The sequence below is a fragment of the Perognathus longimembris genome, chromosome 4, assembly GCF_023159225.1.
Source record: "Perognathus longimembris pacificus isolate PPM17 chromosome 4, ASM2315922v1, whole genome shotgun sequence".
Taxonomy (NCBI): Eukaryota; Metazoa; Chordata; class Mammalia; order Rodentia; family Heteromyidae; genus Perognathus; species Perognathus longimembris.
This window is the reverse complement of record NC_063164.1, coordinates 93816421-93830288: the sequence shown is the minus strand read 5'-3', so window position 1 is coordinate 93830288 and position 13868 is coordinate 93816421. Positions and strand designations below refer to the sequence as shown.

Genomic DNA, 13868 nt, shown 5'->3' with positions numbered 1-13868 from the left:
GAACAAACCAGTTATCTTAGGCAGAAATATCCCCACCTGCAGAATAGGAACAATGTCTCCCCCACTAGCAATCATTATGAGACTAAAACAAGACTCATTATGCCAGTGGCTCTGAGTAGGTCCAGGCCTTACCTCCTGCCTTGGTGATCAGCTTCCGTGGTGAGCAGAGTTGAGCTTCGGCAATGGAACTCATCAGGAGCCAAGATCAGGAATGTCCTCAGCACCATTTGTTTGTCTGGGGAGAGGGAGACTCAGTACTGAGGGCCAAGCAAATATTTGTGGTTACGGATTAACCCAACTTCCAGGCTGTCATGGCGGCACAAGGGCGAACTTGCAGTTTCTCCACGGCTAACCACTGTAAGTCCCCCTTCAAGGCAGCACTGTGAGAGAGTTTGGAGGGAGGAGGAGGAGAGCTAAACAATGACAAAGAAGTGAAATTCTTGGACAAGTTTCTCCCAGTTAGCTAGATAGAGCTTGAGGTAAAAGGAAATGAGGGCCCTGACACCCGTTAGGCTAAGATAGGAATTGGTACATGCAGGCCCAAGTACCATAGTCTAAGGGTTCTCTCAACATATGCCTCCTTCTTTTCAGACTGGGTCAAGTGCAAGTCAGCTGGAGGTTCCCACAGGCTCAGGGCTATCCCCACAGGCATCTTGGAACCAAGACCCTCTATCCTCACTTTATCTGCCCCACTCTAAAGACAGGATATCTGATTTACAAGTCTGATTAAAGGGCGCACAAAACTTGAGGAAGTTGGTGAAGGGGGAAAGCGAGGCCAGGCAGGGTGTGCAGCTGGGGTAGTGAGATCTGTCCATTTAGTCTTGGGGATAGTTTTGTTTCCAAAGGCAGTGTAGCCTCTGTGGCCTTGCAGGGCAGCACATCCAGCAGAGATTAAAGTTCCAGGTCTGGAGCCACACAAATATACAGACCTGGCTTGAGTCCTAGACCTGCAGATCTGCTACTTATGTTTGTGGAATTGACCTCTCCTCTCCACTTCTTTCTTTTCTTTCCTTCCTTCCCTTCCCCCTTTCCTCCCTCCTTTTCTCCCTTCCTTCCTTCCTTCCTTCCTTCCTTCCTTCCTTCCTTCCTTCTCCTTCCTTTCCTCCCTTCCTTCCTTCCTTCCCTCCCTCCCTTTTTTCCCTCCCTCTTTCCCTCTCCCTTCTTTCCTCTCTCCCTCCCTTCTTCCCTTCTCTCTCCCTCCCTCCTTTCCTTTCTTTTCTTTCTTTCTCTCTTTCCTTCTTCCCCAAGTCTCACCATGTAGCCCAAGCTCTTCTCTTTAAGGAAGACCATAGACTATGTATTTTACAAAGGAGGAAGCAGAGGCCCAAGCAGTTAAGTTTCTTGTCTACCACTGCCATAGAGTGTACATACAAATTTGCTCCAGGCCATCTAGCTTCATGGCTTGCAGAGTTGTGTGCAATCAGCATTTGCTAGTATTTCTAGTAGCTCAGTTATCAGACCAACAGAAGATTAGCTGTCCTACCCTGCACCATTACCAAAAACAAAACAAACAAACAAAACCAAAGAAAGGGTATCTCTCATCTTTTCACCTGGCCTTTTTGAACTGAGTTTTAGATCTGCAGACTCTGCAGCCTTTTCCCTTTATCAAGAGCTGGGACGTAAGGAGATGGAAGACCAGTTAGCTCTCTGTCTAGAGAACAAGGAAAGATACCAACTACAGCTTCCACCCTGACAGTGATCACATAGGGCTAACCATTTCATTCAACTTCCTGTTTGGGGGGAGGTGGGGTGGGTACAGCAGCACTGGGGCACTACCAGAAACTTAGAAGTTCTCTCAGACAGGTGTCAGCAACTCCAGAATGTGGCAGCTCGCAAGCCTTCTGCTGTTTGTGGCCACCTGGGAAATTTCTGGCATACCAGCCTCTTCTGGTAAGGCTATCCCCACACCACCATGGGACCCTCAAAGCCTGCACAAGGCCTTGCAGGAACTTTCCACCTTACCCATCTCCTCTGAACCTTGGTAGAATTTGGAACAGGCAAGAATGGCATGAATCAATTACCAAATAGCCAGCTGTTGGAATAGATGGCTAGTGATGTCATGGTTTGGGCTGTGTCACAGGGTCTCCTGGACCTTTGTGTTCTACCAACTCCCTCCCTCAGGAGTGAAAGGCCCAGTTACAGGCCTTTAGCTACACTGCCTCTGCCTTTCTTTCTGTAATGTACACCTGTAGCTCCCTCTCTTGCCCCAGGCCCTTCCTGCACCCTCATGTCAATAGAAAGCAGTGAAGGTCATCTGAAATGAGCAAGGACTGATGGTCTTCACTAGAGCCACTTCAGGTTGCTCATGCACACGTGACTTTCTTTGTGCTGCTTGTCTGCCTGTCATGCCATTTCCTGCTTCCCTACCCTGTCCCTGAGTCCACTTCCTTAGTCATCTCATCTCAGGTACATCTTTTGGTTGCTTTTCCCTCCAGCCCCTCTTTTTTAATATGATCCTTCCCTCCTAGCTGTCCCTCTAGCCAAGATGGACATGTTTCAGAGCCTAGAAGACACTTACTGATACACAGTACACACTAGGTGATAGATCTCAGTCCACCCCGAGTCCCTGTTCAAGGGGAAGTGAGGAGAGGAGGACCAGGTGACAAAGAAAGAGGGTGAACTGGGAGGATAAAAGGAGCTAATTAAACTCAACACTCAGCAGCAGCAATTGGGATTTATCCTTGTCCTTATGGGCTTACAGAGTCATCTGGTCTCCAGTTTCAGATGAGCAAGTTGAGGTTCAGAGAGCTGAAGACAGAGGTCAGTTTGGTGTTCAAAGAGAAGTCTCTCTTGGAGCACTTGCTTGGAATAGTTCAGGCTCCTGTCCTTTCTTGTGTGGAGAATCAGAATCAGGACCCAGTACCATAATCAGGAATTAGAATAAGCCCCTAGAGGCCAGAGACAAAGCCTTTGAAGGATCTCTCTAGCTCAGCTTTCTTAGATCCCCTCATGGCCCCTCTAAGTTCTTTCCACCACAGTAAGCCCCTTCTCCCCATCCAGACTCAGTGTTCTCCAGCAGTGAGCATGCCCACCAGGTACTGCGGATCCAAAAGCGCTCTAACTCCTTCCTGGAGGAGGTCTGGCCAGGCAACCTGGAGCGGGAATGCATAGAGGAAGTCTGTGACTTCGAGGAGGCCAACGAGATTTTCCAAGATGTGGACAGCACAGTAAGGCCACCACTGGGGCCGGAGGATGAGGCTCAGGGGTGGGCTGCTGGCCAGCTAGGGCCTGGAGGAGCAGGTGGGCACCACTGCTGAGGCCCTCTTTGGAATTTGGGGTGGGGTGGGCACCAGCCTGTTTCCTTCCCAGCTTGTTGGGGACATGTGGACACTCTGTGGTCTTGATCAAGACACACAGGAGTTAAAAACAGAACTCTGCTATGAGCTTCAGGAAATGCAGAGTATATAGCTCTAAACAGATCTATCCACATCAGCCAGCTCTAGACTCAGCTCTAAACTGAGACCCCCATCTACCTACTGTGTAGGAAGTTCCCTCCAATGTTCATGGCTGTCTGCCCTCTCTGTCTCTTTATGCAGCTAAAAGGCCACAATTCATTATTTCTGACCATGCACCTGCTGGTCAGGATAGTATGTGTGGCTGAGACCCCCCCCCCCGACTTCTGTGCACACCCACTTAGTGCCTCCATTCAGACTCTTGGGGAGCTGGGATAGAGGTCTGGGCCCTCCAGTCTGGAGGTCAGAGCCAACAGCAGCACTGGAAGCTGGGACCTACTTAGTATGCCTGCTGCCCCAGACTTTCTGAGCTAGTGATCTGTGTCTGATCAACTCTGAGAACACTGGCTCGGGGAAAGACTGGATGCATGATGGGTCCCTCAAAGCCAAGAGGGGGGAAGTTAGGCCCAGGGAGCAACGTTTTTCTGCATGATGTATGTGAGGTAAAGGGCAGAGCAGGTCAAGAGGGGAGTGAGGAAACCTACTGCTCCGGTAGCTGTAGACAATCAAGTACTGCCCTCTCTTTGCTTGGAAGTTCTCTCTGCTCACTTGTACTCTCCTGGACCACATCCAGGAAGAGGGAGGTGCTTTCCATCTCCCCCTTTGCATTTGGGCTAGCCCCTCACTCCCTCCCTCTCTCTGCAGCTGACTTTCTGGACCAAGTACTTTGGTGAGTGCATGCTAGACCCTTGACTGGGCTGCTCCCCTTGGGGATTTGGGTCACTGGTGAGGTGGGTGGCCTGCAAAGAGCTGGTAGCACCCGTATTCTCCACCCCTTACCGGGCCATGTGCAGATGGTGACCAGTGTGAGGCTCCACCTTTGGACCACCAGTGTGACAGCGCATGTTGTGAACATGGCGAGTGCATCGATGGCATGGGCAGCTTCAGTTGCAACTGCCTGGAGGGCTGGGAGGGCAAGTTCTGCCAGCACGGTGAGGGGGGCAGGGCAGGATGGTTGGGAGGGCGGAAAGAGGGGAAGACCCCAGCGCCCTGTACCAGCACCCATCTCTGCCCCATCCTGTTGGAGCAGAGGTGCTCTTCTCCCACTGCGGGGTTGACAACGGAGGCTGTGCACACTACTGCCAAGAAGAGGGGGACGGGCGCCGCTGCAGCTGTGCACCGGGCTATGAGCTGGCAGATGACCAACGGGAGTGCAAGCCCACAGGTGAGCAGCCCGGTGGCCCCCTCCCGCAGGAGGCTCCCAGGGAGAGAGCAGTTAGTCTTAGGGTTACAACAGACATGCCACCTGGTGTGCTCTCTCTCTCTCATTTTTTAATTTTAATTTTATTTTATTTTTGCCAGTCCTGGGGGTTGACCTCAGGGCCTGAGCATTGTCCCTGGCTTCTTTTTGCTCAAGGCTAGCACTCTACCACTTGAGCCACAGCGCCACTTCTGGCTTTTTCTATATATGTGGTGCTGAGGAATCAAACCCAGGGCTTCATGTATCTGAGGCGAGCACTTTACCACTAGGCCATATTCCCAGCCCATCATTTTTAAAATTAGTATTTTTTTTAATTAAAAACACCAGCCTTGAGTGAAAAAGTTGAACAGTGCCCAGGCTGAGTTCACCCCAGTACACACACACACACACACACACACACACACACACACACACATATACACACACCATTTAAATAGTTGTACGATGGAATTTAATGCCAGTTTATGAGTACACTACTTCTTAATCAGTGGCACCCCTTCCATTGTTCTCTTCCACTGCTGGGTCTCTTGCTTGCATGCCTGTCTCCAGGAGTCCCTACTCAGTTTGGGGCACCTCCTGATGCACATTCATCTCCCCAGTTTGAGCACATCTAAGAATGAGGCCACCAGCATCCTTTTCGTCCATCCATCCTGAATACTGTTATTGTCTTAGGCCATACTGCTGGCCACCTGTCTCATTTCCATATTTATTCTTGCCACTGAAGAATGAGCTGGATTCTGCCTTCTTTATGAGTTTTAATTTTTGAGCACTTTGTTTAGATACAAAGTTTAAGAAATCAGAATTACAATTTGTGTGTGTGTGTGTGTGTGTGTGTGTGTGTGTGCATGTGTGCATGCTGCTAGCTGCTATTGGGGTTTAAAATCACAGTCTTGTGCTCTTGCTTGACTTTTCAGCTCAAGAATGGCACTCTGTTGCTTGAGCCACATCCCCACTTCTGTCTTTTTGCAGGTAAATTGGAGATAACAATCTCATATTTGTCTGCCTGGAATGGCTTTGCATTGATTCTCAAGTCTCAGCCTCCTGAGTGATATGAGACACTGGCACCAAGAATTTTTTTCTAGTTGTATTTTTATTACCTTTAAGTAGTTGTATAAAGGAGTTAATATGCAACAATCAATTTATGAATACAATGCATCTTGATTGATGTCCCCTTTTCATCATTCCCCCCCATCCCTACCAACCCAACTCCTTCCCTAAGTTTTCTTAATTTCATAGAATATGAACTAAATATTATGAATTCATGCTAACCATTTACCTCTCTCATTTGTCTACTCCCTTCCTTGGATCTCCCCCATTTTTTTTTTTTTTTTTGCCAATCCTGGGGCTTGAACTAAGGGCCTGAGCTCTGCCCCTGTTTTTTTGTTTTTGTTTGTTTTGCTTAAGGCTAGCACTCTACCATTTCAGCCACAGTGGCATTTCCAGCCTTTTCTGTTTATGTGGTGCTAAGAAATGGAATTCAGGGCTTCACGCATCTTGGGCAAGCACTCTGCTGCTAAGCCACATTCCCAGCCCTCTCCCCTTTTAATGGCCACTTTCCTAGCATTTATTTTGTTGGGCTGTGAGTTAGTTTTTCTAAGGAATTAGATCATTTGAATTCTCTCCTTCAATTACCATACTTTGGTACACTTGCATGCAACCCCATATTTGTGTTTACTTATACATTTACAATTAGTTCTAGCTTTCAAGTGTCAGAGAAAACATGCATCCTTTGTCTCTCTGGGCCTTACTTCACTTAACATGATTTTCTCCAGGTTCCATACATTTCTTTGCAAATGATGCAGTATAATTCTTTCTAATGGATGAGTAAAATCCACTGTATGTCCATACCATGTTTTCTTGATCTGCTTGTCCATTGAGGAGCATCTGGGCTGTTTTCAAACCTTGGTTATGGTGAATAGTGCAGCAATGAACATGGTTGTGCAAATGGCTTTACTGTATCTTGATTTGTAATCTTTTGGATAAATGTGCCAAGAATGGCATTGCTGGATCACAGGATCACTCTGTTTAGTTTTTTGAGGAATCTCCAAACTGTTTTGCAGAGTGGTTGAACAAGTTTACATTCCCACCAACAGTGTTTTTGGGATCCTTTACCCTCACATCGGCTTTGTTTGTATTCTTGATGATCACCATTCTAACTCAGGTAGGCTGGTCCTGGAGCTTGAACTCAGGGCCTGGGTGCTGTCCCAAAGCTTTTTTTGTTCAAAGCTAGCTCTCTGCCACAGCTCTACTTCTGGCTTTTTGATGATTAATTAGAGATAAGAATCTCACAGTTGAGGGCTGGGGATATGGCCTAGTGGCAAGAGAGGTTGCCTCGTATACATGAGGCCCTGGGTTCGATTCCCCAGCACCACATATACAGAAAACGGCCAGAAGTGGCGCTGTGGCTCAAGTGGCAGAGTGCTAACCTTGAGCAAAAGGAAGCCAGGGACACTGCTCAGGCCCTGAGTCCAAGGCCCAGGACTGGCCAAAAAAAAAAAAAAAAAAGAAAGAAAAGATGCTTTGGGGCTGGGGATATAGCCTAGTGGCAAGAGTGCCTGCATCGGATACACGAGGCCCTAGGTTCGATTCCCCAGCACCACGTATACAGAAAACGGCCAGAAGCGGCGCTGTGGCTCAAGTGGCAGAGTGCTAGCCTTGAGCGGGAAGAAGCCAGGGACAGTGCTCAGGCCCTGAGTCCAAGGCCCAGGACTGGCCAAAAAAAAAAAAAAAAAGAATCTCACAGTTGGGCTAGGAATGTGTCCTATTGAGAAAGTGCTTGCCTGACATGCATGAAGCCCTGGATTTGATTCCTCAGTGCCACATAAACAGAAAAAGCTGGAAGTGACTCTGTGGCTCAAGTGGCAGAGTGCTAGCCTTGAGCAAAAGAAGCTTAGCAACAGTTCCCAGGTCTTGAGTTCAAGCCCCAGAACTGGCAAAAAAAAAAAAAAAAAAGTCTCCTGGTCTTTCCTACCCAGGCTGGCATCTAACCTAAATTCTCAGATCTCCCCCTCCTGTCTAGCTAGGATTACAGGCAGAAGCCACCAGCACCTAGCTCAATGTATTGTTTTGATTTGTGTTTCTCTTGTAGCCCGAGATGTTGAGCAAGTCTTCAAGTGTCTATTGACCTTTTTTTACTTCTTTTTCTGAGAAGTCTCTTTAGCTCATTTTCCCATTTACTAATTTTTTTGAGGGGAAGCATTACTGGGATTTGAACTCAGGTCCTTGGTCTTGCCAGTCAGATGTTCTACTTCTGGACCACACTTCCAGTTATAATAAAAATTAGAATTTTTATTATAAATCTCAGCACATTTTTGTGGGTCTTTTTTCATTGCTCATACCCTCTGATTTGCTAAATTTCTGGTGTCTCACTCCTGTAATCCAAGCTACTTGATGGCTGAGATCTGCAGATCGCAGTTTGAGGCCAGCCTAGGCAAAATAGTCTGTAAGGCTTTTGTCTCCAATTATCCACCAAAAAGCTGAATGTGGACACATGGCTCAAGTGGTAGAGTGCTATCCTTGAGTAAACATCTCAGAGACAGTCCCCAGGACTGACACTAGAAAAAAATCTATTCAGCAATCTCCCCTTTACTTTTTTTTTTTTTTTTTTTTTGGCCAGTCCTGGGCCTTGGTTTCAGGGCCTGAGCACTGTCCCTGGCTTCCTTTTTGCTCAAGGCTAGCACTCTGCCACTTGAGCCACAGCGCCACTTCCAGGGCTTCATGTATATGAGGCAAGCACTCTTGCCACTAGGCCATATTCCCAGCCCTCCCCTTTACTTTCATTGTTGTCTTTCTGGACCTTTTATAATGCCTCTCTTTTCTCTTGCTTTTTGCATTCTCTCTTCTATTTTCCATCTCTTTGATTTTGTGTTTCTTCAGTTTATACAACTTTATATTCCAATGGTTTCACTGGAAAACATTTTTAAGTTTTGAATTTTAAATGCTTAGAGGGTTTTTTGTTTGTTTTATTTTGTCAGTCATGGGGCTTGAACTCTGGGCCTGGGCTCTGGCCCTGAGCTCTTCAGCTGAAGACTTAGTGCTCTACCACTTGAGCCACAGCACCACTTCCAGTTTTCTGATGGTTAATTGGAGATAAGAGTCTCATGGACTTTCCTGCCTGGGCTGGCTTTGAACCACAATCCTCAGATCTCAGCTTCCTGAGTAGCCAAAATTATGGGTGTGAGCCACTGATGCCTGGCTAATGGGTAGAATTTTGTAGGAAGTTTTGAAGAAGTGGTACATGTGACTGCAGCTGTCTTGTAAGGTTATCAGAAGACCAGGGGCATTGGCAGACTTCTGTGCTATGCAAATGCTTAGGGCTTTCTCTTTAGGTGGGTTGTGAAGTAAACTCTGGAAGGCGGCTGGAGCTTGCTTGTGCCAGCTTCTTTGGAGCAGAGTGGGCAGAGGAACTGGCTTCTGTGCAGGCTTTAGTGACTCCCTGTGGCCAGTTGAGCATGCTGTTCTTGTAGAACAATCAACAGTCCCCAGATTATAGTCTCTAGTGTACTCTGTGCAGGGGAGGCAGGGAGAACCAAGCCACTGAGGAGAGTTGTAGCAGTCTGTCTCTAGCTTTCCCTTGCTTCTCCTCCCCTCTGATATTTTTTTTTCCTTGAGACAAGGCTGTACTATATAGCCAGGCTAACCTTGAACCCCAGACCTTTCTGCCACCACCTACTGAGTGCTGAGATTCTAGTCATATACCACCACAGCCAGCTATAGCAGTTTCTCTTGCCAAATCTCACCAGGCCACCATGCACAGTGGTACCTGCAGTGCTCCTCAGGGAACCAAAGCTTCCTGAGGGGCTGTGGTGCAATATGGCTTCTGAATACCCTGTCAGGGGCAGCAGGTCTGCATTCTCAGTCTATTAAGTCAGTCACCATATCCACCTGCTGTCTAGCTTCTGGACCTTGTTTGCTGCTGCTTTCCATTTTATCCTTGTGTGTGTCCCACTATTTTGCACTAGGTCCCCCCAATCTAGTATTCAAGGCCCATGAGGCACAGACCCTGAGACCAGCCAGTCCTTGGTGTTTATAATGTGCTCTCTCATCTCTGGGAAGACAGACTTTACAGTTATGCTCAGGGCTCCATTGTACTTTATGGGAATACTCACCTTCTTCTCCCAAGGATTTCTTCCCTCTCTGTCAGGGGCTTGTCAGCATACCTGAAGGAGGCCTTGCTGGGATGTAATAAATATCTGAGAAGTTTAACAACCTGTACTAAGGCATAATTATGTGATCTGCTGCTGTAGCACTATTTATTGTCTGATTGACCAGAGGAGATTAGTGGCAAATACTAGGTACTCTAAGCATCACTTTTTCATGAGATGCTTCAATGTGGCAAACTAGCTTATGTCAGGAAGAGGGCCAAAAGGAGAGGGAGTAGTACCTGGCACACCCCTTAACATCTCCCTCTTCCTTCAGTGAGTTTCCCATGTGGGAAGTTGGGGAAACGAATAGAGAAAAGGCGCAGTAAAGTGAAACGGGACACAGACCAAGATGACCTATTGGACCCAAGAATTGTCAACGGGACATTGACCAAACAGGGAGACAGCCCCTGGCAGGTGAGATGAAAGGTCACGAGTGCCTCCTCATTTGTTGGGTCAGGGGTGAATAAACCCTCCTTGATGTTCCTGTCAGGATGCAGAAGTGGGGAGGAAAGCACTGTCCTTGGGGGAGAGTGTGGGGGGACTGATAAGGGAAGGTGGGGCTCAGGAATGTCAGATGACCTGATATGAGGGAAACAGTAAGAGCAAGGCCAGTGGGATATGGGTACCATGGAGAGGAATTTGAAGGAAGGAGAGTTGTTATATTCTAAAGGAGCCAGGTACTCTGGATGCTGACTTCTGAGGATCACAGTTCAAATGAAGTGCTGGCAGACAAGCCCATGAGACTCATATCAAATTAGTCATCAAAAAGCTGAAAGTGGAGTTGTGGCTCAAGTGGCAAAGTGCCATCCTTGAGTAAAAAAACAGCCAAGGAAGAGGATGAGGCCCTGAGTTCAAGCCCCAGTACTGGTGCACGCGCATACACACACATACAGAGAAAAGATGAAAAGATGAAGCTTTAGGGTGGAGGAAGGGGAGCTCAAGAAGCCTTGCTAATGTCCTATGTCCTGCACAAGACAGGGCCAGGAGGGGGCACTTATGCTGAGCACCTCTCCTGCCTGAATTGGCACTTTTTTTTTTTACCTCTCCTCTAATAAGCACTGGGCTGGAAACAAATAGAAACCGACAAATGACTTGGGGAATGTCAGGACCCTAAACAATGGGCAGCCCCATGGGATCACAGACAGGAGGACCATCAGGACATAAGCTGAAGGAGACCCATGGGACACACCCAAGGCTGCCTGGGCACCACAAATCTTCCCAGATGCAACAAAGCCTGGCCCAGTGTGGTAGAGTAGAGGAACTCTTTGTGGTATTATTGTACTGATGACTGCAGGAACAAGTCAGAGAGCTACTCCAAGGCAGGCTGCCTAACACTGTGCAATGTGCTAACCAGAAAATGTCAGAAAAGGACTTTAAGTTTCTGTTTGCCTATGTGACCAGTGACATCAGAAGCATCCCTGTGATAACACCACTTCACCCCACTCCAGGTGATTCTGCTGGACTCAAAGAAAAAGCTGGCCTGTGGGGGAGTGCTCATTCATACTTCCTGGGTGCTGACTGCGGCCCACTGCATGGATGAGTCCAGAAAGCTCACCGTCAGACTTGGTATGGGCTGGATCCAGGAGGGAGGGGATGCCAAAGGCCTGTGGTAGGGTATGACCATCCAGGTTTAGGGGACTGTGGTTCTAGGATGCTCGAGGTCCACAGGAGGTGATTTGGGGAAGAAGCTTATGTACTTGCAACGTGCCTACCCTATGACCCTAGTGCGCCAGAGGATTCACTGATATTCTCCTTAAGTCTGGGCATCTGTAAGTGAGGAGTCACACATGTCCTCATTTCCTGACTCACCTTCAAGTGGAGCAGGTTGTGTGTGCTTTAGTTCCCTGCAGTCCATAGACCCACAAGACTTGACCTCAGAACAAGACTTCATGTAGACTGTGGAGGCTGAAGCCCTGCCAACTGCTTCCTCTAGGGGTTTCTAAGCCTATACCCTACTCTATGACAATCTCAGAAGGAACTCTTACCTGACTGAATTCAGAAAGGAAGGAAGAGGTGTATTGAGAATGAATGACCGAACTCATGTTCCTTATATTTTCCTTCAGTACAGCCAGTAGTGGTTGCTGATAGGGCTTCATTTGAAACTGCCAGGCCTCGAGTCCCAGAACCCATCAGCTCACCTGATGTTCTTCCTTTCCAGTGTGGTGTGCTCTTGGCGCTCCTCTTTGGCTTTTGCTGCCCTGAACTTCTCTCAGCTATAGTTGTTACACATTCCATTTGAGACTCAGTGTGACCACAAGTCTCTGGGGGCCCCAGGCTTCTCTGGCCTTCATGATCCATGTGTAAGTCCCAAATCCAGATCAGAATTTTGCCCCTTTGGAATTTAATACTGTGGGCCACTCTTTCTGGCAGGGAAAGTCATTCAAGGTATAGACAGATAGCCCCATGACTATGCCTGGTACACATGGTGAACTGTCCCCAGATGTGGATTCATTACAGGCCCCCACTCAGACTGAGCTGCAAGAATGCTGCGGGCTCCCTGAATGGTCTCCCGTTCTATCAATGCCCTCTTTCTTGCAGGCGAGTATGACCTACGGCGCAGGGACAAGTGGGAGGTAGACCTGGACATTAAGGAGATTCTTGTCCACCCCAATTATACCCGACGCACCAGTGACAACGACATCGCTCTGATCCACCTGGCTCAGCCTGTCTCTCTCTCCAAGACCATAGTGCCCATATGTCTCCCCGACACTGGCCTTGCAGAGCGTGAGCTCACTCAGGCTGGCCAGGAGACGATAGTGACAGGCTGGGGCTATCAAAACAGCCGAGAGAAGGATGTCAAGAGAAACCGAACCTTCATCCTCACCTTCATCAAGATTCCCGTGGCCCCTCGTAACGAGTGTATTCAGGTCATGCGCAACGTGGTCTCAGATAACATGCTTTGTGCAGGGATCCTTGGGGACAGGCGGGATGCCTGTGACGGTGACAGCGGGGGGCCCATGGTCGCCCTTTCCCGAGGCACCTGGTTCCTGGTAGGCCTGGTGAGCTGGGGTGAGGGCTGTGGGCTTCTTAACAACTATGGTGTCTACACCAAAGTCAGCAGCTACCTCGACTGGATCCACAGCCACATCAGGGACAAAGATGCCTCCTTCACGACCTAGATGCTATAGCACCCCCTCTCCAACCATCTCTGCTCCCCAGGGGCCCTCTTGGAGTGAGGCTGGGCTATTGAATGGCAGACTATGGCACATTAAAGAGGCATGCTACAAACATACCAGCGTGCAGTTCTGTCTGTCCTCCTATCCCTTTTCTGAGCTGTTCTAGGAGATAGCTTACATTGACTATCTACTGGATGTCATGTGCTTTATGAGCAGGATCTTATTTAGCTTCTCAAGCAATTATGTGGAGTGAAAAAGAGTAGTGACTGGAGGTGGCTCCAGTCCTGGCTCCTTCAGGAAAGCCCCAAACTGAAGTTCTCTGCCATGTCTAAACTGTTGGACAAGGGGGACATCAGCTAATGTGTTCTGACACAGTGGCAAAATTCAGCTGTGAGAGGAGGTCACTGAATCCTGTGGTGGGGCTTGGGCTAATCCTGGCTTCCTGAGGATTCCCTCACCTAATTCAGCCCAAGGGGAAGAGCTATGAGAATGTGCTCACAAGTGAGATCGGACAAGTTAGGGGATGCTGAGGGATTGTGGAAGTTGTAGGCAGGCCAAACCACCAGGGGAGGCCAAGAAGCCCTTGAAGGCACCACTGTGTAGAAAGAGCTGTGTGGCAGAGGTTGCAGATGGGCTGTACTAGGCACCTTCACTGAAGGTATAAAATAGACACTTGGGCTGGGAATGTGGCTTAGTAGTAAAGTGCTTGCCTAGCATGCATGAAGCCCTGGGTTTAATTCCTCAGTACCACATAAACAGAAAAGGTTGGCCGTGGTGTTCTGGCTCAAGTGGTAGAGTACCTTTGAGCAAAAGAAGCTTACGGACAGTGCCTAGGCCCTGAGTTCAAGCCCTAAGACTAGCAAAAAACTAAATAAGTAAATAAAAAAGAAATAGACACTTGGCCCACAGTAACCACTGTCCTTTCATTACTAGCAGAGGGCCTTCTTCCGTTATG

The 13868-nt window shown here is 48.3% G+C and overlaps 1 protein-coding gene across 1 annotated transcript; it reads left to right on the top strand.

The window, feature by feature from the left end:
- Nucleotides 1-304: 304 nt before the first annotated feature.
- On the top strand, nucleotides 305-13027 carry Proc (protein C, inactivator of coagulation factors Va and VIIIa). The gene is made up of 9 exons (XM_048344310.1): nucleotides 305-357; nucleotides 1804-1890; nucleotides 3001-3167; nucleotides 4098-4122; nucleotides 4247-4384; nucleotides 4483-4617; nucleotides 10072-10211; nucleotides 11246-11363; nucleotides 12336-13027. The coding sequence occupies exons 1-9, from the start codon at nucleotides 312-314 to the stop codon at nucleotides 12914-12916; spliced, it is 1437 nt and encodes a 478-aa protein (XP_048200267.1). The 5' UTR covers nucleotides 305-311; the 3' UTR covers nucleotides 12917-13027.
- The last annotated feature ends 841 nt before the right edge of the window (nucleotides 13028-13868 follow it).

What these genes read in the sequence shown, in the direction of transcription:
- Proc (XM_048344310.1), top strand. Translation starts at nt 312, where the DNA reads ATGGCGGCACAAGGGCGAACTTGCAGTTTCTCCACGGCTAACCACT. An exon ending in TGGCATACCAGCCTCTTCTG is followed by an intron (nt 1,891 to 3,000) that starts GTAAGGCTATCC and finishes CTCCCCATCCAG; the next exon opens with ACTCAGTGTTCTCCAGCAGT. An exon ending in AAAGCTCACCGTCAGACTTG is followed by an intron (nt 11,364 to 12,335) that starts GTATGGGCTGGA and finishes TCTTTCTTGCAG; the next exon opens with GCGAGTATGACCTACGGCGC.